The sequence below is a fragment of the Antechinus flavipes genome, chromosome 1 (genome assembly GCF_016432865.1).
Source record: "Antechinus flavipes isolate AdamAnt ecotype Samford, QLD, Australia chromosome 1, AdamAnt_v2, whole genome shotgun sequence".
Taxonomy (NCBI): Eukaryota; Metazoa; Chordata; class Mammalia; order Dasyuromorphia; family Dasyuridae; genus Antechinus; species Antechinus flavipes.
Genome location: NC_067398.1, coordinates 455,413,848 through 455,435,781, shown reverse-complemented (window position 1 = coordinate 455,435,781; position 21,934 = coordinate 455,413,848). Strand labels below are relative to the sequence as shown.

Sequence of the window (21,934 nt, the reverse complement as noted above, 5' to 3'; positions counted from 1 at the left end):
TTTAAGGCCTAAATATCCTTTGCAATGATTGCCCAAAATCTAAGCCTCTGGTTCCTGATGTTGAATGGACCCTAAGTAGTTGGTTTTAAATCCTGTTCCAGTAATTTGTGGGGGTTGGAGATGGTGATCGACCTCTCTCTGAGCTTCACACAAAGTTTCCTCATCTCTAAAATTTCTGTTGCACCTCATAACCTCTCCTAGAATATGATCTTATGAGAACATTTATATTTCATTTCCAGGAAAAAAAAGTTTTGTTTTGTTTTTTTCTAAGTAGATGGTGTTTAAACAACTATTTGAGTTGTTTACTAAAAGAATTTTGTCAATCAGGTAATCTGTGGTTTTATTACAGGATTTCTAGGTCTTCCTTCCATTCTTTTCTCTTTTTGATAAGCAAAAAATCAACTTTAGAAGGAATGTCTAACCTACAGCTGAAAGAGGCAGCTCTTGTCTACCTTGATAGAAGTGGAGGGCTTCAGAAATTTATAGAAGACTGCAAGCTCTACAATGGTATAGTCATCAAAATTAATTTTTAATGGTTTTTAGACTATTTTAAAATGTACTTTCTGATTATGATGACAAATTGATCTTTATTTACAGATTCAAAACAAAGTTATGCTGTATATCGGTTCAATATTTCAATAAATCCTTCTGACATTGTTGAATTGGATGCAGTTCTTGGAAATCATATTTTACATGAACCTTTAAAAGCTGCTCAACTTTTTCAATCAGTAAGTTAAAGACAATTTTTGTTGGATCAATTTTTTCTTTGTAAAAATTTTGTTTTCAATTGCAGGTTTGTTTTGTTGCTGTTAAAACTCTTAACTTAATCGAACAATTACAGACTGAAACTCAAGTAAGTTTTTTTTTTTTTAAATCTAACAGAAACAAAGCTAAAATAACAGTAGTTTTAAAATAGCATATACAAAAATGTTTTCCCATTTCCATGTTGTTAAAATCACTATTTTTCTCAAAACTCAATGTAATGCTTTACAAGTATATATTTCATTTTCTGCTATCAATTAAAATTTTAATTCAAATATATTTGAATATGCATTTTTATTAATATAGTTTTCTTATTTTATTAGATTAACATAGTGCTGAAATTAACACATTTGCCTCTTCTGCCAAATTATGGGCTTGATCTTTGTGAGTTTCCATTTGATTACCTGTCTCAGAGGTTTTATATGATACAAGGAATAATAATTGCAATGACAACAGTAACTAAATATACACAAGGAGCAAGATTCCTTTGTTCAGATGAAACATGCCCTCTTTCTGAAGGTAAAGTATTCAAAATAAGGAACTAAAAACGTTAACTAAGTTAAATTTAGATCATGTTATGTAGTTGGAATAGCTATAAGTGTCTTGCCCAGGGTCATTCAGCTAGAAAGTGTTAAGTGTCTAAGTCCAGATTTGAACTGAGGTCCTCCTGACTTAAGGGCTGGTGCTCTATCCACTGCACCATCTAGCTACCCCCAGCAATATTTTACAAGAGGCTAAAAATGTTGGATTTGAAGTCACTATACTTGGGCACACATGTACTGTGATTTATGTAACCATAAAAAAGTCACAAACTTCTTTGATATTCTATTTCTTGAACTATAAAACAGGAATAATGAAGATAATAGCACTTGCATTATTACTTAGCTCACAGGTTATTGTTAGGACAATGTCTTTTAAAGTGCAACATAAGAACGAATGATTATTTTTATACCAATCTCTAATTTCTTCAGAATGTTGATGTTCATTCAGTTTGAATGTGTCTTGACTCTTCATGACCCATTTGGGGTTTTTATGGCAAAGATACTGGTGTGGTTTGCCATTTCCTTCAGTAGCTCAGCTACCTTTTTGTGAATAGAGAACTTCAAAAAGAAAACACTGCTACCTGTCTTCAGTTCACTAAGAAGTTAACAACTTACTCATGGGTACACAGCTAGTATTTGTCAGAGGATGAACTTGAACTTAGGCTTTCCTAATTACCCTCAAAAGTATTTATCTAAAAGATGCCATAATGGACTCAGAATTAAAACAGAAAGGAGAAGTAGATAGGATCACATTCTGAAAACTTCACAAAGCTTCCAGTAATTATATTTGTTCTTCATTGCCAAAATCATAACCTCTCAATGATTTCTACTTATAAATTTACTTTGTATAATCCAAAGATACATTTTTTACACATTCAAAAATCACTAAATGTGTTTCCTCCTGACAAATATATTACTGATGTACCAATAGAGAAATAATATGATCAAGAGCACATAGAAGGCTTGCTGAATCAAAATCAACTGTCTTTCACAGAAAAGAAAAGCGATTTCAAAAAGCATTTCCTCTCTTAATACCCTCACTGGTGAATCTTAAAGGGTCTAAGAATACTGGAGATTTGAAAACTGAGGATCTCCCTTCCATATATATCTACCTAAACACCGAAGAAGAAATAGGCCTCAAGAGTAAAACTAATAAATAGTAAGCAAAAAGCACCTTTGTGCCATATTAAAACTTTAGGTAATTTAAAAAATAACAATGGTTTTGCTTTGTCTTTTTTAATCTTCAGCAGCTAGGATAGAATAACTTTCTATGACTGGCAGTTCCCTATATATGAGTGCAAATTTGACATAAATTTTAAATAATTATAGATGAATGACTAAGCCCCAAAAGATTTAATTTATGCTGTGTTTCAGGATTTCGGTATATAAGAGTGCATGTGCCTGGTGCCACGGAATCTACAACAGTGAGAAGTGATTTCTCCTGTAATCTCTGTACTTCCCCACTTCGAGAAGACAGAAAATTTAGAGTACTCGGTGGTAAAAAATATAATTTTAAAATTTTCAGTAATAGTATTTAAAATATATTTTATGTCTTTAAACTTATTGGTGTCAAAATTAAGTTTGAAATATATACCAATAATAACTGTGTTATTTGGTGTTAAGATAAACAGATAGCGGAAATAATTACAGCAAAGTCACTTACTGCTTTTCGAGGATGTCCCAACAATCAGCCAATGAGATTTCAGTCTCTTACAATTTTTCTAAGAGGTTGGTAAGCTTATTTTGAACTTAACAAATAATTAAGCTGCTTAAAGATCCTTATATTACTTGGTATTTCTATATATTAAAAAAAAAAGCTTGTAAATTTAAGTTTTCTTATCATTGAATTCTTCTTTTTCCTTGTAAACCTTCATTGAACTTTATAGTTTTACAACCACCCAAACTAATTGTAGAATGAAGAATTTGAGTATAGTTATTTCACTTTTTTGTCCTCTTGGTTCAGTTTTACTGAATATTCGTTATTTGCTCCTTCAAATTAAGTACTAAAGTTAATTAGCAAACTTTTTTTACTCTCTCATTTATAGATAATAAAAAAATCATCATTCTTCATACCTAGTTTATCATGAATGGTATTAATTATGAATCCCTTAGGCGTAAAATATATACAAAGTTTATTTAATGAATAAATCTTTTATTTCCTTCATAATTTTTAGATGAATTAAGCAATAAAATCAAAATAGGAAGTGAATATATAATTGTTGGAATTCCAACTTGTGTTAAAAACTCTTCACAAACCATTGTTTGTATAGAGGCCAACAGCATAAATTTGTACAGTCCAAAAGGTAAGGAAAATATCATCATAAATTTTATAAATTTTAAAATGTTTCAATCAATAAATAATGAGTTTTTATTATGATAAAGGTATTGAAGTTCTATTTTAAGATTACATCACAGTATAGAAGTAATATTTTCAATCAAAATACTGACAAAAAACAAGATGTGGTAGTTCCTGCCAAGCTGAAAAAGCTTCCCATATAGTCTTGACCAGAGATTCTATAATTCTTCTCAAGGGACCAGCTTAATTAAGTTCAGGGTGACTCATTACCAGAGGGCTATCACATGTATTATTTTTAGCCACAAAAACTCATGAAGGTATTAAATCTGTAAAGGTGTACAGGGGTTGTAGCCTATAAAATAGCTTTGCTTTGGATTAAAAAGACAAGTTTGGAAAAGTAGATACTCCATATAAATGGATCAAAGTATTAAAAACTAAAATAATATAATAAAACTTCAGCAATACATGAATCACATCATCAATTCCTCCAAGGATCAAAAAAAGTATACTTATAAAAAATTATAAATCTTGCCAATAGAATTTTAAAGTGTTATTATACTTTTTTCCTTTATCTTAACAAAATGATTAGAAAAAAGGAGGGAAGAGGAGAGTTTATCTTTTCAGGAGACTGAATGAATCATAGAAACATTGCAAAACCTCATTGTTCTTTAACAGAACTTATTCAATCCAATTCAACCACCATTTATTAAGAACCTACAAAGTTCTTAGCAAGGTATTCTGCTAAGAACGGAGATACAAAACCAAAATGAAAAACTGTCCCTGCATTCTGACAAGGGATGGACTAGAAGTGCAGAATGGCACCAGTACTGTGCCAGATGGTAAATATAAATTTATTTGTTTGACTGTATTATGGAGGAGGATTTAGGGGAGTGTGGTAAAGATGGTTGGGGGAGAACTTGGTGAATAGTTACAGTAATGCATAAAAAGAAAAGAACATCAATGAAGCATTTTTCAAATACACAGAACAGAGCAGGTAATTCAGAAGGGAGACAAGCAGGATAGCTTTGTTATGATTTAAAATTTAATATTAATTTTCTTTTAAAAATATAAAAGAGGGGCAGCTAGGTGGCGCAGTGGAATAGAGCACCAGTCCTGAAGTCAAGAGGACTTGAGTTCAAATGTAATCTCAGACACTTAACACTTCCTAGCTGTGTGACCCTGGTCAAGTCACTTAACCCCAATTGCCTCAAAAAAAATTAAAACTATTTTTTAAAGTTCACAATTTCTTTGTTTAGTGAAATGTTGATATTCATTGATATTTGCTAAGTTTTAAATTTTAAATTGTAAACTAAAAACCAGTCTGGCCTCAAGAACCTTACATTTTCCTGAAGCTAACATTCTAATGGAATTCTCTATCCTTCCTGGAGAAACGCAGGAACTTGCAGGGGTACCCTACCATTTTGCAGCATGAATCAGAAATATAAGATAAGTATTTTGCTTCCAGTACTGAACAAAGCATACTAGGTTAGAGAAGCAACAACATGGGATCTGAAATTCAGCAGAGAGGAAAGGTAACAAATTAGGTTTAAATAAACTCTTGCTGCTAATTAGATGTAGGCTTAAAACCTCTGGCAAATCACACCTGAGGGTAGCTACTTTTTACTTTAGATCTTGGCAGGAATCTTAATTTCCAATTTAAGGTGATTAAGTGAAATAACTTCTTACAAAGCAAAGAGGGATCAACTAGCATCAGTCAACAAGCATTTATTAAACATTTAATATATGCTAAGTACCTTTATTATGAAACTTGAGGACTACAAAGTCCTCAAAGCAAGAAGTAAGATATTTGTCCACAGGAGAGAGCAGCCAAAAGGACAGCAGATTTGAGAGTCTTTGTTTCTACCAACTCTGGGCAAAGGGAACTTTGCTGACCTGAAGAGTGTGTTATATATGTGTTTTGGGTTTTTTTTTTTGCCAATAACAAGTAACAGCTACATATGCACACAGTGCACATTGATGTTTCCTTCTAGAGGAAAAGCTAAAAGAACTAAAGAAATCTTTACTCTCCTGATCATTAGTGAGAATGAAACATTATTAAAAGAATGTAGAAATGCTCTTAATCACTAAAATTAAGAATTCAAATCATAACAATCCTGAGATTTTATTTCATGCCCTACAAATTGGTAAAGTTGACTGAAGACAGAAATAGTCAGTATTGAAAGGGTTGTCAAAAGATAGGGATAGTACTGCATTGTTGGTAGATCTATGAATAAACACAACCATTTTGGAAAACGTTTAGGAATTATACAAATAAAAGGACTAAAATGCCTTTGCCCTTTGACCCAGGAATTCCACTGTTAGGCATATACCCCAAAGACATCACTAACAAAAAGGCTCTGCTATAAATGATGAATGGGATGCATACAGGTAAGTATATGAAGTTTTACATAAACTTATACCAGGCAAAATAAGCAGAATCAAGAAAATGTACACATTAACTACAACAATAAAGTTGGAAAGAACAATCACATACAAAATCAACATTCAAAGTTGCAAAACTAGAAGGAACAAAGGTTGAAAGAAGAGATAATGAAGATTCCTACCCCATTCTTTTTTAGAAATAAGACATCTACAAGTAATGTATATGGCACATATTTTCAAACTATCTTTGATGTATTTCTATTGTATTTAAAAGTATTATATGAAATGGCTTTCTTGGATGGGGAGGGAAAGGGGATATTAAAATCAATAAACTTTAAAATAAAAGTTTTTTTTAAGAATTGGAAAAATGTCAGAGGCAAAAAAAAAAAATCTCAATAGACAAAATGGAATCCTGTTTAGTGTGAATTTAGAAGTTTAGAAGGTAGATGAATGTAACAAAAAGGATCACTGAACATTTGAAGCTACATAAAAGTATTAAAATCAAAGTATCCAGAGTTTGAAGGAAGCTCATTTTACAGATGAGAAAACTGAGACTCATGGAGGTAACTTTAAGTACAGGAAGTAAGCATCAAATGAGATTTGAACCCAATAATCAGGTATAGGAATTTTACTTAAAACCCAGTTCTTTATTATAGCCATCTAGGAAAGTTAACTCCTGTGGAGAAGGGGCCAGCCATCTCCATCAAGACCTATTTAGTCAAATACACACACACATGCGCACACACACGCATACACATACGTAATGTCTTTGCTTTGAAAGTGAAATTTGTTGGCCTTCAAAGGCCAATTTCCATGTTCCTTAAATGTTACATGAGTCGTTTAAAAAAAGAGGATAAGCTACGTCAAAAATAGTGAAAATTTTCAGATACGATTCAAGTAACTAAGGCACAGGTCAATGACCTATAGCTTATGTGCCCAAAATGACAAGTTGTACCAAGAGTGAGGCTTATTTTCAAATGGAGACACAATCTTGTCAACTATTAATAGCAAATATTCTCTAAAGGCTGCCAGCATACCAAAGGAATGATAGTTCATGCAGGTAAAATTATATGCTAGTAAAGTTTGTTGAAAGATATTTGGAATAACCAGAAACCATATATGGTGAGGTAAGAATGTGGCTGCTGGCTTTCAGTACTTAACCTGTTTAAGAAGTTATCCTATATCAGACTTTTTCTATTCATGACCCCTTTTCACCTAAGATTTTTGTGACCCCCAGGTCTATAGGTATGTAAAATATGTATTATACATATATACATATATGTATAATAATAATACTGTTTGCAGCTCCACATTCACTTGTGAGACCCACATGGGTTATGAATCACAGTTTTGAGTAGATATGTCTGGAAGGTTTTTAGTTATATCTCACTCATGACTCCATGGACTAATTGTTTTTTTTGGCAAAGATCATGAGGTTTGTCATTTTTCCAGTGGATTAAAGCAAAAAAAAAAAAAAAAATGTGTGTATGGGGGTCATACAGCCAAGTATCTGAAGCCAAATTTGAACTTGGGTCTTCCTGACTCCAAGCTCAGCAATCTCTCCACTCAATCCCAGAAGTCAGGAAGAAAATAAGTACAAATATGACACTAGCTATGTAAGTCATTTAACCTGTGACTCAGTTTCTTCAACTGTAAAATAGCTATCTCAGAGTCATTGTGAGAAATGAGATTGATAAAACACTTAGCTTAGTGCCTAATAGATGCTTATTTCCTTCTATACTTTGTGAGGATATGTACAAAAATAGCAGGCTACTTTGGAACCAGTCAGTACAGTAGTTTAGTCCAGTGGTAAAAGACACAGGAAAGGTAGTTATAATTGCAAAAGACTTGTTTCCCTCTTCCTTCAATCTTGACATGTGACAACCTTGTGAACTGTGAAAACTAGGAAGATCTAGAGCACACATTGCTAGTAGTAATGTCCATGGAACAAAAAATGGTTGATGGCAGAATATCGAGTAGAAAGATATATTAAAGAAAAGCAAATTTAGGATTCTATAAGCCACTGAGCCCAACAGATACACTTGAGGGGAATTTTATGAGGACTTCACAAAGGACTAGAAGGATTCTCAGAATATGAGTTTATACTGGGGCCATATGTGCTCCCTAAATTTGATCCCACTCAGGGACCTTATCTGTGCAATGTCCATTGTTTGAAGGGAACATTTCTATAACATTTCTTGCTATAACTACTTAATAACCTTTCCAAAAAATCGATAATGTGGAGGACATTAGTGGGGCTCATGCTCCAGCAGCACCAGAAATTCCAGTAATCCTCAGGGTTATTTTTAGAATATTAAGTAGGCAGAGCAGTCATGTTCTGGTGACTTGACCTGTTAATAAAAGTGGGAGTTGTGCAAGTAGACTCTTAAGGGATTACTACATTAACTATCAGACCATTTTATTTAATGTTTCATTTTAAATATGGTATATAATGAAGTGGAAAGACTGATGAATTTTCAGTCAGAGGATCATATGTTCTTAGACTTAAACCCTAGCTCTTCTACTTACCACCTACATGTACAATCTTGGGCAAGTCACAACTCAATTTCCTCATTTTTTAAAATGGGAGTCTCTAAGGTCTCTTCTACTTAAAGCATCTATAATAGTATTATACATTTATTAGTACCTTAGTACTATTTTTGAAATTTATAGTTCGTCAGTTCCACAATGTCTATTTTTTAAAGTTTCTGTTAACTATATATTACATATAGCAACCTATACATACACTATTTTCTCATTTTTATAAAATTGTGATAAAAATGATTTACATATATGTTAGGGATATCTCTAATGAAAATATAAAAAGAAAATGGATAGGTTTTCCCACACTTACTTTCTAAGGCCGAGCACAGTATTTTTTTGCATCTGAGTAATCTACAATCCTTTGGCCCATTTCATTTCTTATACCTGAGCCATATTTTCCAATATAGTTTTACCATTCTACTCTATACCTACCTTTACTTGGTCACCAAGCACTAAAGTAGATGCTGCCAGTGTCATAGATAGCTTTTTTTTTAAATTGACTGCTTTGACATCTACTTCATGGTTCAAGAAGCTATTGAATGAATTTCTACCTATAGAAAGTAGGGTACTTCATGTGACTGAGTTATAACATTCTTCATTTGGGAAGATTTCTTTCTTGTATTAAATATAGCTTATAGTAAATCTTGTTGCTTTAATAGTTAATAGTTTTCTTTGAAGCATAGACTATTGTAATCTTGTCATCCATTTCTCAGAAGTTTAATACATTTTCTTTTTTCCTCTTTGAAATAATACTGGATTTACCTAACCTGCTTTTCCACTCAGAGATATATTAGTTTCTTACAAAATTATATATCTGAATTGAGCAAGGCTACTTACCTGAGATAATAACTACCTCTATAGGATACTAAATATGTGTCATCCTTATTATGAGTCTATTATGGATTCCCTTCTTTCCACTACCATCTCTACAGATATCAGCCAGTAGCAGCTGAAGCTTCTAAGGGTGTTGAAAAATATGCCCCAAATGAGCTGTCCATATGATTTATCATGACTTTTGAAACACATGAATTCATCCAAGAGTTCCCTGGTCAATTATTACTCTCAAATCTTAAACTTATCACAAAAGGAAATTTTTATTGTTAATGAAGTCCAAAGCAGAAGCTATTATCTGTAGAATTGTAGTTAATATTCTCCGGCTTCACTGTCCCAGAACCAGGCTGGCTATCTTAGAATATCTGATGCTATTAGGTCAAGCCCTGTCTCCATTTCTCCCACTGTTAGCCATCAGTGTTTGTTCCTTTTAACCACTTAACATTATATAGCTTTTACAAAGGGATATTTACTTAAAATTTATAGTACAAAAAACATTTTTTTCAAGGGCACATTCTCTGCTTTGCCGCCTCAGTCTCTGGGGCAAGTGAGCCCAGACTTAGCAACATTTCTATATAGTACTGATCCAATCAAGTTGCAGTGTGACTGCCAGATGAGACTCTCACTAAGTTGGATCCCAAAAGTTATTCTCTGTTCCTTGGGGCATCAGTGCTGGGCTGACTGCAAAACCAACATGAACTCACTTCTGGACTCCTTAATAAGAGTATACCCTGATAATTCATTTTCCTCGTTTTCTAAAGGTCTATGTCTCCAAATTAATTACCTTCATTTATACCATCAGCAAAGGAATCAAACTAAAGACAAAGATCTAATAAGATAAAGCAGCTAAAGAGAATGGCTCAAGCTCAGTTATACAATGGTTTTATTAACTCCAAAATAAAATAAGATCAAACTTCTGGTTTCAGGAAAGGTAAATTCCTGCAGCAGTCCTAGAGCATGCAGGATTCCTCATGAATATTAGAGATTCTCACTCTCAATTGCAAAACCAACTGTTCCAGGTAAAAACACTTCCATAATCAGAGCACATAAGGTCATCCAACTGGAGATAGGCCAAATTTTCCTAAGTGTCCCTTTCTCTAGGTATAGATGTACTGGCAATTTTTCTCTGGGCTTCTATTCCAAAGAGCATCTAGAATTTCCCTCAGTGGATCCCTGCCACTGAAGGGTACTCCATTTGGAATTCTAAACTCGCCCTATTAAAGGACAAATATACTTAGAGAAAATAAGGTCAAATAAGCCCCAAAGATGAGTAATGATCCCCCAGAAAGGAATTAAGCAGTATGGATTAATTACTTCAGTATCTAGGTACATAGGCAAACCTTACTCCATGAACTTATAGTACATATGGATGTCACAATAAGATAAGCCATCTAGGTCTATTTAAACAGATCTAAAAGAAAAAAAAATTTTTTTCAATTAGGCACAATCAATCTAGTGATAGAAATTCTATGCTTCTCATATTAGTCTCAACATCAATTCTGTATTGTATGATAGTAAATAGCAATATTTAAATATTAAATGAATCAATAAATATTTAAAAGTCTGCAAAATTATACTAACTGACATAAGGGAAACACAAAAGACTATAAAATTACAAAGAAAAATCATTCATAGAAAAAATTTTGTCATTTTTGCTGAACATGTGTTAATTCACTCTTAGATAAATAATTTATCCTGGAATCCTGACATTTATGATGGTACTTGTTATCAATATATTACTAGCTGACATAGGACCAGTAATTCTGTAGGTCTAGAAGTACATACTCCTCATATGGAAGAACCCAAGAAGTATTGGCAGCTTTCACCACTTCTGTATTTACTGAAATTCATTTAACTGTACCATAATCTTTAAAAAAACTCCATATAAATGAATTGTGTGTTGTATTTTGTTTCCATCTTTTAATGACCTAGCAGTAGTACCCTATAGCTATTCATTTAAATAGAATTTGCTGTATTTAGGAATGAGTGGAAGAGACTGATCTTCAATTATTAGAATTAGCTTCTCAAAACTAGGTATGGTTTGGAGGACTTTACTATGGTTTTATAATGATATTTTTACATATGCAAGACATCATATTGCTTTTTTTAATCCATGATCATTGTGAGTACCACAAGATAAGATGACCAAGTGTTTCATCAAATTCTATTTCCTAAAGACTTTGTTGGAAAATAAAAATTCAACTTTTTTGCATTTTTAAGGAAAATCTATGGCCATTTTCCCATTTAGCTATATTCCATTTACTTCCTTTTGCCTAATGGTTACATCATTGATATTGATTTGGTTCAGTTTTTCAGACTATATGTCAAGTCACTAGTCATTTGATACAGATCTTGCATAATACCAAAAGGCAAGTTAATATTTATGGACTGTCTGAAAAATATGTGCTCTTTATCATCCTCTTTTCACTTTTCTTCTATTACATTACTATCAGCCTGTGAAAGTTGAAAGGGGTCACACAGGACTAAATATTTGTAAATTGTTCTTGATTTAATTAATTGCTCTTTTTCAAAGTTTGTATACCTAGTGGCCAACTTATTGTATGAATCTCTTTCCACATCTAGTAAGGTTGTTTCTCAAACAGCAGTCAAACTATTAAGAGTCATATTCAAAACATTAGAGTAAGACTCTTTGTAGAATTATATTCTTTGAATTGGGAAAATTCCATTATTATCCTCTCATTTCTTTTCAGTACTTCAAGAATACCTGATTTCCCCTTCTTCCACTGATACAGATTGTAATACCTCTATTCATGTCTTAATAGGCAGTTTAAGAGTTACTATGGGCAAAAACAATTTACCTGGTGGCCAATCCTCTGGTGACATCTTCCCCAAACTTTGTAAGACTGGTCTTCTAATGACAGCCATGCCCTTCCATTGTCAAAGCCTGTATTCAAAACATTTTCAGCTTGGTATGATCTGCTAAAACTTGGATTATTCCAGTGTAGCCTTCAAGAATCCATAGTCATCACTATACTAAAGTATAACTTTGGATGGTATTTAAGTGGCAGATTCTTTTAACATTTCAGATAAATTATATAATGCCATTCCTAATAAAACTTCCTGTCCTGATCTAAGTTGTTTTTTTTTTAAATGTTTTTTTAATAGCTTTTTATTTACAAGTTATATGCATGGGTTATTTTACAGCACTGATAATCGCCAAACCTTTTGTTCCCCTTTTTCCCCTCCTTCCTCCCATTTCCTCCTCTCTCCTCCTTCTCCCCCCATGGTAGGTTGACCAATACATGTTAAATATGCTAAAATATAAATTAAATACAATTTAAGTATACATGTCTTAATAGTTATTTTGCTATACAGAAAGAATCAGACTTTGAAATAGTGTACTATTAGCCTGTGAAGGAAATAAAAAATGCAGGACAAAAATATGGGGATTGGGAATTCTATGTAATGGTTCATAGTCATCTCCCAGAGTTCTTTCTCTGGGTGTAACTGGTTCAGTTCATTACTGCTCTATTGGAACTGATTTGGTTCATTTCATTGTTGAAGATGGCCATTGATTTTTTCCACAGAAAATAAAATCAGGTTGCTATAGCCATAGCAATGAATTTTTCCTTGTACCAAAAAATTTCTTAGAACTTTTGGGCAGTATTGGTACAAATAAATTAATAGAATATTTTTCATGATATTTAAAGCTTCATATCAGTTTAAAATAGATTAAATAGAATGTTCATAATTTTTTTTGTTTTAAAACACTATTTAATAGTTAATATTTACTTTCAGTGCCTTCTGGTATTAGTGACAACTTCAGGTATCTGCTGTCTTTGACTTCACACTCATGCTGGAAATTTACAGCTATCCTAGCCAATATTTTTGCATCACAGATCGTTCCTCCAGGGACTTACAGCATGTTAAAACTTTGTTTATTGATGAGTCTAGTACAGACAAATGATAGAAACAAGGAAGTTGAAGATTGCCTGGACATTTTAATTGTAACAAGTGATACCTTACTTGTAGACAGGTAAAGATGCATGATGTTTTTATAAAAGTATAGTCTGAAATATTCTAAATATTTGTAATTTTAATATGTATTAATACAGAATAACTTTAAATTATTTAAATATTAAAAGCATTCAAAATCTTTCTGCTACTGTCATTAAAGAAAGTTGATTGGGTCTTTTTAAAAAAAGAAGCTGAAATATAAAAAAATGGTCTTTAAATGTTTAAGAATTTTTTCACTTCATTCTTGCATACATCTTCTCTCAACTTATTTTCCTCCTTCCAATCAAATACATATTTTCTTTCTCCTTCATCCTTGTCTTTTCCCTCCTAGGAAGAGGTTAGTTTTTTTTTTAATTGCCTTCACCTAAGAAATAAACAGTGAATTGGAAATTAGAATGGAAATAATAGATGAATTTCACTATGTAAGGGAATTTTGAGGGGTTCAGAGAGAAAACACAGAAATACTTATAGAGATGGAAAATAACATTTATGAAAAAGGAGGAAAACAGTATTTAGCTGAAAAAAAGGAAGGTTAGTGAATAACTTAACTGTTCTCAATTTTTACTAAAAATAAAATAAAATAAAAAAAACCATATACCTAGATTACAACATGGAGAAAAAAGTTGTTAGATGTAAAGAATATGACAATGATAATTGGTAAATATTGGAATCCCAAAGAAAATGTAGAATCTCCTGCTTATAAGATCTCTAAAATAGGGTTGTTTCACCTGACTAGAATGGTTTAAGTCATTCTGTCTAACTTATAATAAAACACCCAGGTGATACAATGGATAAAACTATGAACTTGGATTCAGGAAAATCTGAATTCATATAATTCCTTTGACACTAGCTCACTTATCTTCTCTTAGCTTCCTTTTCTCTTAAGTGGAAAAATTAGGATAATAATAATAGCAAATATCTGGCAGGATTGTTGAGAGAAAAAAATAAGCTAATTTATAATTTATAGAGAGTTCTTTGAAAGCATTAAAAAGCTCTATAGATGTCAACTATTATTAGAAATTTCATTCAACACATAAAATATTATGTGTAAGACTAGGTAAATAGATAAAATGCAAGGACTGAAGTTAGGTACATTCATCTTCCTGAGTTCAAATATGATCTCTTATATGGGCAAAATATATGGACACTTAGCTGTGTGACTCTGGGCAAGTCACTTAAATGAGTTTGCCTCAATTTCCTCATCTGTGAAATGAGCTGGGGAAGGAAATGACAAATTAATCCAGTATTTTTACCAGTAAAACTCCAAATGGAGTTGTAAAGATAAGAGATGACTGAAAAACAATTGAACAACAAAATGTATAATGAATTCATTGTGATAGGATTTTTAAATGAATAGAAGAAATATAAAGATAAATAAAATGACTCCTGTTTTCAGGAACCTTTGTTCTAGTCAGGTTGGAATTTTAGGCAAAAGAGGGAGGGCTTTACATGAAATTGATCTGACTTCTTATTGAATAATATATGTCATTGGAACATACAAGGAGATTATCATGTAGACCTCAATGTCAATTTTTCCCCCCAGGCTTTTGAATTTCTGTGTATGTCTTGTGCCTCGAGGTATACGTCATCCAACATCTAGTGAAATTTTTCCTACTCTGTCCAGAGATAAATATGGAACTGGAGTTGCTAGCATTCAAGCTTGTAGTGCCTTACTAGCTAAAGATGGTATCTGCTACATAGGAGATTTGTTGTCACATAGAAAAGATAAACTTGAACTTCTTCAATCTGGTAAGTCCATATTCTTTTAAGGAGTTGTTTCTTGGTCAACTTACACATTTCAATTCAGTGTCCAATAGTGCCATGAGATTTAAAGAATTGCCACAACATTTATATTTTATGAATCAAAGTTATGAAATCATGTTCTTAAGCAAACAGGATTCCAAAGAGCTAATTTCCAAATGCATTGTTCAAATCCCAAGTACTCAGAAGTGTTAATGCATAATTCAGTATTAAATGGGATATTGTAAATGAAAATATTTTACAGTCACACTTCTTCATAGATCAGTTTTTTAACTGGTAAACCAAGAGAGGCTCATCTATGATGTTCTTTCCAGCTACAAAATTCATGGTTCTTTGTGTGTGTGTGTGTGTGTGTTTTTTTTTTTTAAGTTTTACTGATATCTTTTGGTTTCTTTTTCCCATTGATCATTTCCCAGGATATTCTCTCTACCCTTCCCTACCCCACTGAACCCTTTTCTTGTAATGAAAAAAACAAAACAAAACAGTTAAATAGAATTGAAAAAAATAACAGCATTGGCAAGATCCCATATTCATAGTTCCTTAGCTTTCTACCAAGTGAAAAGAAGCATGATCCTTGAAACCAAGACTGAGCATTGTAATCATCTGAGATTAGCTGCCTTTTAGGATTACTTTTGTTCACAATTCTGTCATTGTTGTGTGTGATTCTGCTTATTTTCCTCTTCATCAGTTTATAAATGTCTTTCTATGTTTTTCTGAATTGATGTATTTCAATACATTTTTATACCACATTTTTAATCACCAATCATAAGGCACCCACTTCATTTTAAGTTTTTTGCTACCACAATCAATATTTCTTGTTTTTTTTTAAGTCATTTTTAAGTCATGTCTGACTTTTTGTGACATCATTTGGGGTTTTCTTGGCAAAGGTACTAAAGTAGTTTACTATTTCCTTCTCTAGCTTATTTAATAGATGAGAAAACTGAGGCAAACCAGATTAAGTGACTTGCCTAGGTCACACAATTAGTGTGTGAGGCCAGATTTGAACTGAGGTCTTTCTGATTCCAGGCCTGGTACTCATCTACTGTGCTATGCAGCTGTCCTATCATATGATCCTTTTACTCCACTGGATTATTTTAGGTTTAACTGTGTGTGTGTGTGTGTGTGTGTGTGTGTGTGTGTGTGTGTGTGTGTGTGTAATGTTACAAAAATGGAATATACTAAGTTATTTCCTTGACATTTATAAAACAAGATATGGAAGGTTATCTCAGACTATTGGTAGTAGGACCAGCTATGAAAGCTGTTTCAAGATCTTAAAAAAAACCCCAAAACCAAACAAACTTTAGTTCTTATTATTATAACTTCTAAAAAGAATGATTTTAGGTTTGAAAGGAAAGGTTTAATTTCCTCCTCACACTCTTGCTGCATAGTAATACTTTAATTAGGAAAGTTTAAAGCAAATTCTGTTTATTCCCATGAAAAATATGTAAATAATAAGAATCACTCCAATAGTAGGACTATTTTCCTGTGCCCTCCTCTATCCTCTAATAGGCACAATTTCACACAGGTTCTCATGATGTGGAAGAGGAAATATTTCCCAAGACTGGCAAAGCATTCAAATAAGCAAACTAATCCCAAGGGTATTCAGAGACAAAGATAGAAGGTAGGCAACAATTGGAATAAAAGTGGAAATTGTAAAAAATTCTGACACACAGTTTCCAACATCAAGAATGATAGAACTAATACCACAGTCCTAGATGTGCTTATAGGAGAGCTAGAATAGAACAAAGATTGGAAAGGTGGACTGTTTGGACTGAGTATATATAAAGAAGATCTGTCTTTGACAGCAACACAAATGTGAACATGCTGAAGGATTGCTATACAAGGTATTTGAAGAAGATATTGATATCAAAGACATGGGGAAAAAAGTCTCAAAGAGAAGGTAATAGGATAAAAAGGAAAACCTGGTGCTTATTAAATGGAGGGGGAAAAATGGCATGATCAGACATTTTCTTTAGGAAGATCAATTTGACAGCTGAATGGATGTTGGCCTAAAATGGGAAGAAACTTGAGGCAAGGATACTAGACCATAGACTACTACAATAGTCCTGGTGTGATATAATGAAGATCTGCACCAGATTAGTAGCAGTGTCCAAATGGAGCATTTATGAGAGATTTATGAAGGTGTCAACTAATTGTATATAGGAGAGTTAAAGAAGACTGAAGAACCAAAGGCTGATATATTGTCAGATTAGGTGACTAGAAGGATAGTGACACTCTTAACAATAATGCTGATGTTTATAGGAGGACAGGATTGTGAGGAAAAATAATGAGTTCCGCCAGAGACTTATAGACATTTGTGATTAATGAGTTTAGTGAAGGAAACTCAACTAAGTGGACTATGAGAGACAATGTCATAAAAACATAAAAAGAAAAGTGAATAAATCAAGGAAAGGATGGTAAAATTCAGTGGCAGAGACTGCAGAGATGTCAGGATGGATGAGGAATGAGAAAAGGCTATTAGATTCAGTAATTAAGAGGACATTTGGTAATTTTGGAGGTAGTTGTTTTAGCTGAATAACACTATCAGAAACACCTACAGAGAGTTAAAAAAAGAGTGAGAGGAAAGGAAGTAGAGGTACTGATTGCAGACTCCTTAAGGAATATAGCCTTAGTAAAGAACAAGCAGGCTTTTGTAAATAGTATTCAATAATGAACATGTTGTTACTACTTTACTATTGCCTAAAAGATACAGAGAACATAAAATTCTACTGTGCTTGTTGTTTATTGATTATGAAAAAGCATTAGGTTCATTAAAGCAAAGTTCTACCTTACAGATTTTTTTGTTTCTATCACATTTTTATTATTTTGCACTTGATGACATCAATAAACATTTTCTTTTATAAAGAACAGAAAAAAAATTGCATATGACAATGTCAATCCCAGTTAACCTACAACTTTTTAAGTATATATCAATTTTATAATAGTTCACATACAAACATACTTGTCTTCTGAACTTCCTACCCTTTACTGTGTATTTTTGTTTATGTTTCATTGATGCACCTTTTCTTTTTTGTTATCACCATCAACTAACTCCAATCTTTCCACTCACAACTTTTCCTAAACTCCACCCTCCCCCCCAAAAAAAGGACCCCCTTTCTATAACAAATGCAATGGAGCTTTTTTCATCAAGCTATACATCAAAGCACATGAAAGTCAATTGAATATTTTTTTTGAAGATTTAATAACAGAAACAACCCTGTCCAATAGACCCTGTAATCATAAACATAAAGTACAAGATAAGTAAATGCATGTCAACAAAGGTATTCATTGCTATGATGGAAGAGATCTAGGACTATCTCAGTTGAAAGGGAGTTATTATGAATCATGAGATCTTACTGTCCAGATGCTTGTTTGCAGATGCCATCATACTAATTGCATCAATTCTTAGAATGTTGCAGAACCTCCTTAAGAGCTCTATAATCACGCAAAAAAGTTTGAAATGAACATCCACGCAAGAAAAGTCCAAGTACATGAAGAATGTCCATTGCCTAGATTACCAAATGCATTTTCATGATCTTGTTGAATTTATCCTTAAATATGTGTGTATATGAACACATATGTATGTGTATATGTATGTATGGGGAATTATTCTGGGAAGTGGCAGAGGTCAGAAAATTTCAAGCTCTCCAAACTTCCCCCACAAAAAGAACAAATTTGCACCTCTGGACCAACATAGACTGGTAAAAACAAAGAAGAATTGGGATAGAACAGGGATACTCCTGAGATAACTCTACTCAAAGAAAGATTACAAGTCTAGAATTGGGGCAGGTAGGTGGTGCAGTAGATAGAGCACCAGCCCTGAAGTTAAGAGGACCTGAGTTCAAATCTGACCTCAGATACTTAACACTGCCTAGCTGTGTGACCTTAGGCAAGTTACTTAACTCCAATTGCTTCAGCAAAAAATTAAAAAAAATAAAAAAGATAAAAAAGACTAGAATTAACCAGTTTGAAAAGCAAATCTCTCCAAGCTAGCTCCACAGAGTAGAAGCCCTGGAGTTAGCTGAATTTGGATGGAGCCTCACCCCAAACCATAGAAATTTTCACCTCCTGGACAGCATGGGATATCAGAGGTCTAAGTGTGGAAAGACTGAGGGAACTTTTGCTAATTAGGAACACCAGGCTCAGCTGTGCTGGAGACATGTAACACTGGGTAAGAAGGAACCAACATACCCAATAAATGCAGAAGTAGTAGGGCAGAGATGCTGCTGGCTACAGGCACTTGCAGGGGTGTAGAGCTTTTGGTTTGGGGTGCCAAGTCAGAGGAAATAACTGAAGTGAAACTAGAGGTACCATCCCGCTACCCTGTGATTAAAGGTGCTTAGCCTAATACTTCTCATTAAAAAAAAAAAAAAAAAAAAAAAAAAAAAAACAGGCAAAGAAGAAAGAATTCAATCATTTAAACTTACTATAGAAATAGGGAAGACTGGGGTTCATCTTCAGAGAAGTACAGTGAAGTAAAAAAAAAAAAACCTCTTCTATCTCAAAGAGTAATGTTAAATGGCTACCTATCTAGGGAGAATTTTTAGAACTTGGAAAAGATTTTCAAAATCAAGTGATAGAGATTGAGGAAAAACTAAAAAAAAAAATTCATGAAAAATAAGAAAGTTATGAAAAAAAGTTAATCAATTAGAAAAGGAAATACGGAGTCTTTTCTTTGGCACAATAATGCAAGGAAATTGTTCTAGAGTGATAGAACATGAGATAAAGTAGAAGTAGAAAAAATCCACTGATTCCTACCTCACAGAGATCTTTTGTGGAAAATACATAGGAACATTCTTGCCAAATTTCAAAAACCCCAGATCAAAGAGAAAATTTTGCAAGAAACAAACAAACAAAAAACAATTCAAATGCTGGAATTACAATTAGAGTTGTGGCAGGACTTATCAGCAGCCACAATATAATATATTGGCAATCAAAAGAACTAGACCTTACGGGGCAGCTAGGTGGCACTGTAGATAGAGCATCAGCCCTGAAGTAGTCAGGAGGACCTGAGTTCAACTCTGGCCTCAGACACTTAACATTTCCTAGCTGTGTGATCCTTGAGCAAATCACTTAACCCCAATTGCCTCAGCAAAAAAAAAAACAAACAAACAAACAAACAAAAACAAACAAACAAACAAACAAAAAAAAAAAACCCTAGACCTGCCTAATATGACAAAAAGTCATATCTAGCAAAATTATCCACAATGCTGAATGGAAAAAATGGACGCTAAACTTGCAGATTTTCAGGACTGTGTGTCACCCAAATTTGAACTTAATATAAAATTTAACATATAAGAGCCAATATCAAAGATTAATTTCAAAGAACTCAGTATGGATAATATCAAAAAACTCAACATTTATTTGTTATGTATGGAAATGTATACCATATGTTTAAGAATGACAACAATAACTGGGTAGCTCAAAAGAAAGTTTGGGACAGAATTGAATATGATCTGATTCTAAAAAAGCAATACTGTCTAGGAAAAGCTAAAAATAGTAATTATGGTATACAAATAAGGTGCAAAGGAAGAACCAATACAGAAGCATTAGGTGGGGAGAAGGGCTAGTAGTTCTGAAAATTTACATCAGGAATGGGTAGAAGAATTAGCAGGGTTAGGAAGTAAAAGCTGTACACAAACATTGTAAGAAGGATCACGAGTAGAATTTATTAGAAAAAAAAAAGGAGGGCTAATGATCATTGATCACTAAGAGAAATCTATATGTCAGCCATATTAATATTGTTTTAGGTGCATATTTACATATGGGTAAATGCATGTATATATGTATGAGTATATATAGGTATTATGCATTCAGCTCTATGTATGTGTATATATATATATAGCTATATGTACATGTGTGGGAGTGAATATGAATGTATATATGTATATATATATGTATAAATATGGGTATGTATGTATATATAAAAATATCTATGCTTAAGCAAGCTTCCCCTGTTTAGGGAAGGTCTGGGGGAATGAAAGGGGAAAAAAAGAAAAATTTTTAAAAGCGCATAGCAGAGAATAAAAGAATAACCTACAAGGAAATTAAAAAGATGGTCATAAATATAATTTCTTCTATCATTATATGTGTTTCTTTGAAATGGAAATTTATTGTTATATATTTTGAATCCTCCCTGATTTTCTGCTGTTATATGACAATATTTTGTTTTTTTTCATTTTCTCTCTTTCTTTTTTCTATTCTTTTTTTCTTATTTTATATTCAATACAATAAATAAATTTAAAAATATATATGTATGTATGTAGGTAGGTAGGTAGGTAGGTAGATAGGTTAGATCCAGAGTTGAACAAGAGAAAAAGAGCAGGCTGTCTTCAATAAACTGCAATCTCCTTTAACAATGATAAGATTCTCACAAAAAGCAGAGGCCATCTAAAAAAGTATCAATGTTCTACACTATTAAAATTTGGTAGTAAAACAGAAAAAATGATGGGAAAGGGATAAAGAGGGAGGGAAAGGAAGACTAGGATAAAAATGGGATATTTAGATTAATGGAAGGGTGTTTAAATTAATGAGAGTGGAATAAGTTGTATAGATTAATCGGAATGGGATAAAGAGGGAGGGAAAAAGTCGGGGGAAAAATAAGGGAGGGATCCATGATGGGGGGTACAGTGTGGAGGTTATATAATAGCAAGACAAGTTAACATGTAGAAGTTAAGTAGAAGAATTAGTAGGCATAGGAAATAAGATACATATATATATACAAATACAACAACAATAATCAGGAGTGGAATTTACTACAAAAAAAAAATATGACTAGTAATCATTGATCTCAAAGTCAAACAAAGATTAAGTCAAGAGAAATTTATGTTATATGTCA

At 32.8% G+C, this 21,934-nt stretch overlaps 1 protein-coding gene across 1 annotated transcript in view; it reads left to right on the top strand.

Annotated features, from left to right (window-relative positions):
* The first annotated feature begins 355 nt into the window (after positions 1-355).
* Positions 356-21,934, top strand: part of MCMDC2 (minichromosome maintenance domain containing 2) — a 39,727-nt gene continuing 18,148 nt past the window's right edge. Inside the window, exons 1-9 of the mRNA XM_051970096.1 lie at positions 356-507; positions 598-728; positions 794-853; positions 1,086-1,281; positions 2,679-2,801; positions 2,928-3,032; positions 3,479-3,607; positions 13,117-13,354; positions 14,879-15,084. Coding sequence (XP_051826056.1) covers positions 414-507; positions 598-728; positions 794-853; positions 1,086-1,281; positions 2,679-2,801; positions 2,928-3,032; positions 3,479-3,607; positions 13,117-13,354; positions 14,879-15,084 — 1,282 coding nt within the window. The 5' untranslated portion in view covers positions 356-413. The remainder of the gene's footprint in view (positions 508-597; positions 729-793; positions 854-1,085; positions 1,282-2,678; positions 2,802-2,927; positions 3,033-3,478; positions 3,608-13,116; positions 13,355-14,878; positions 15,085-21,934) is intronic.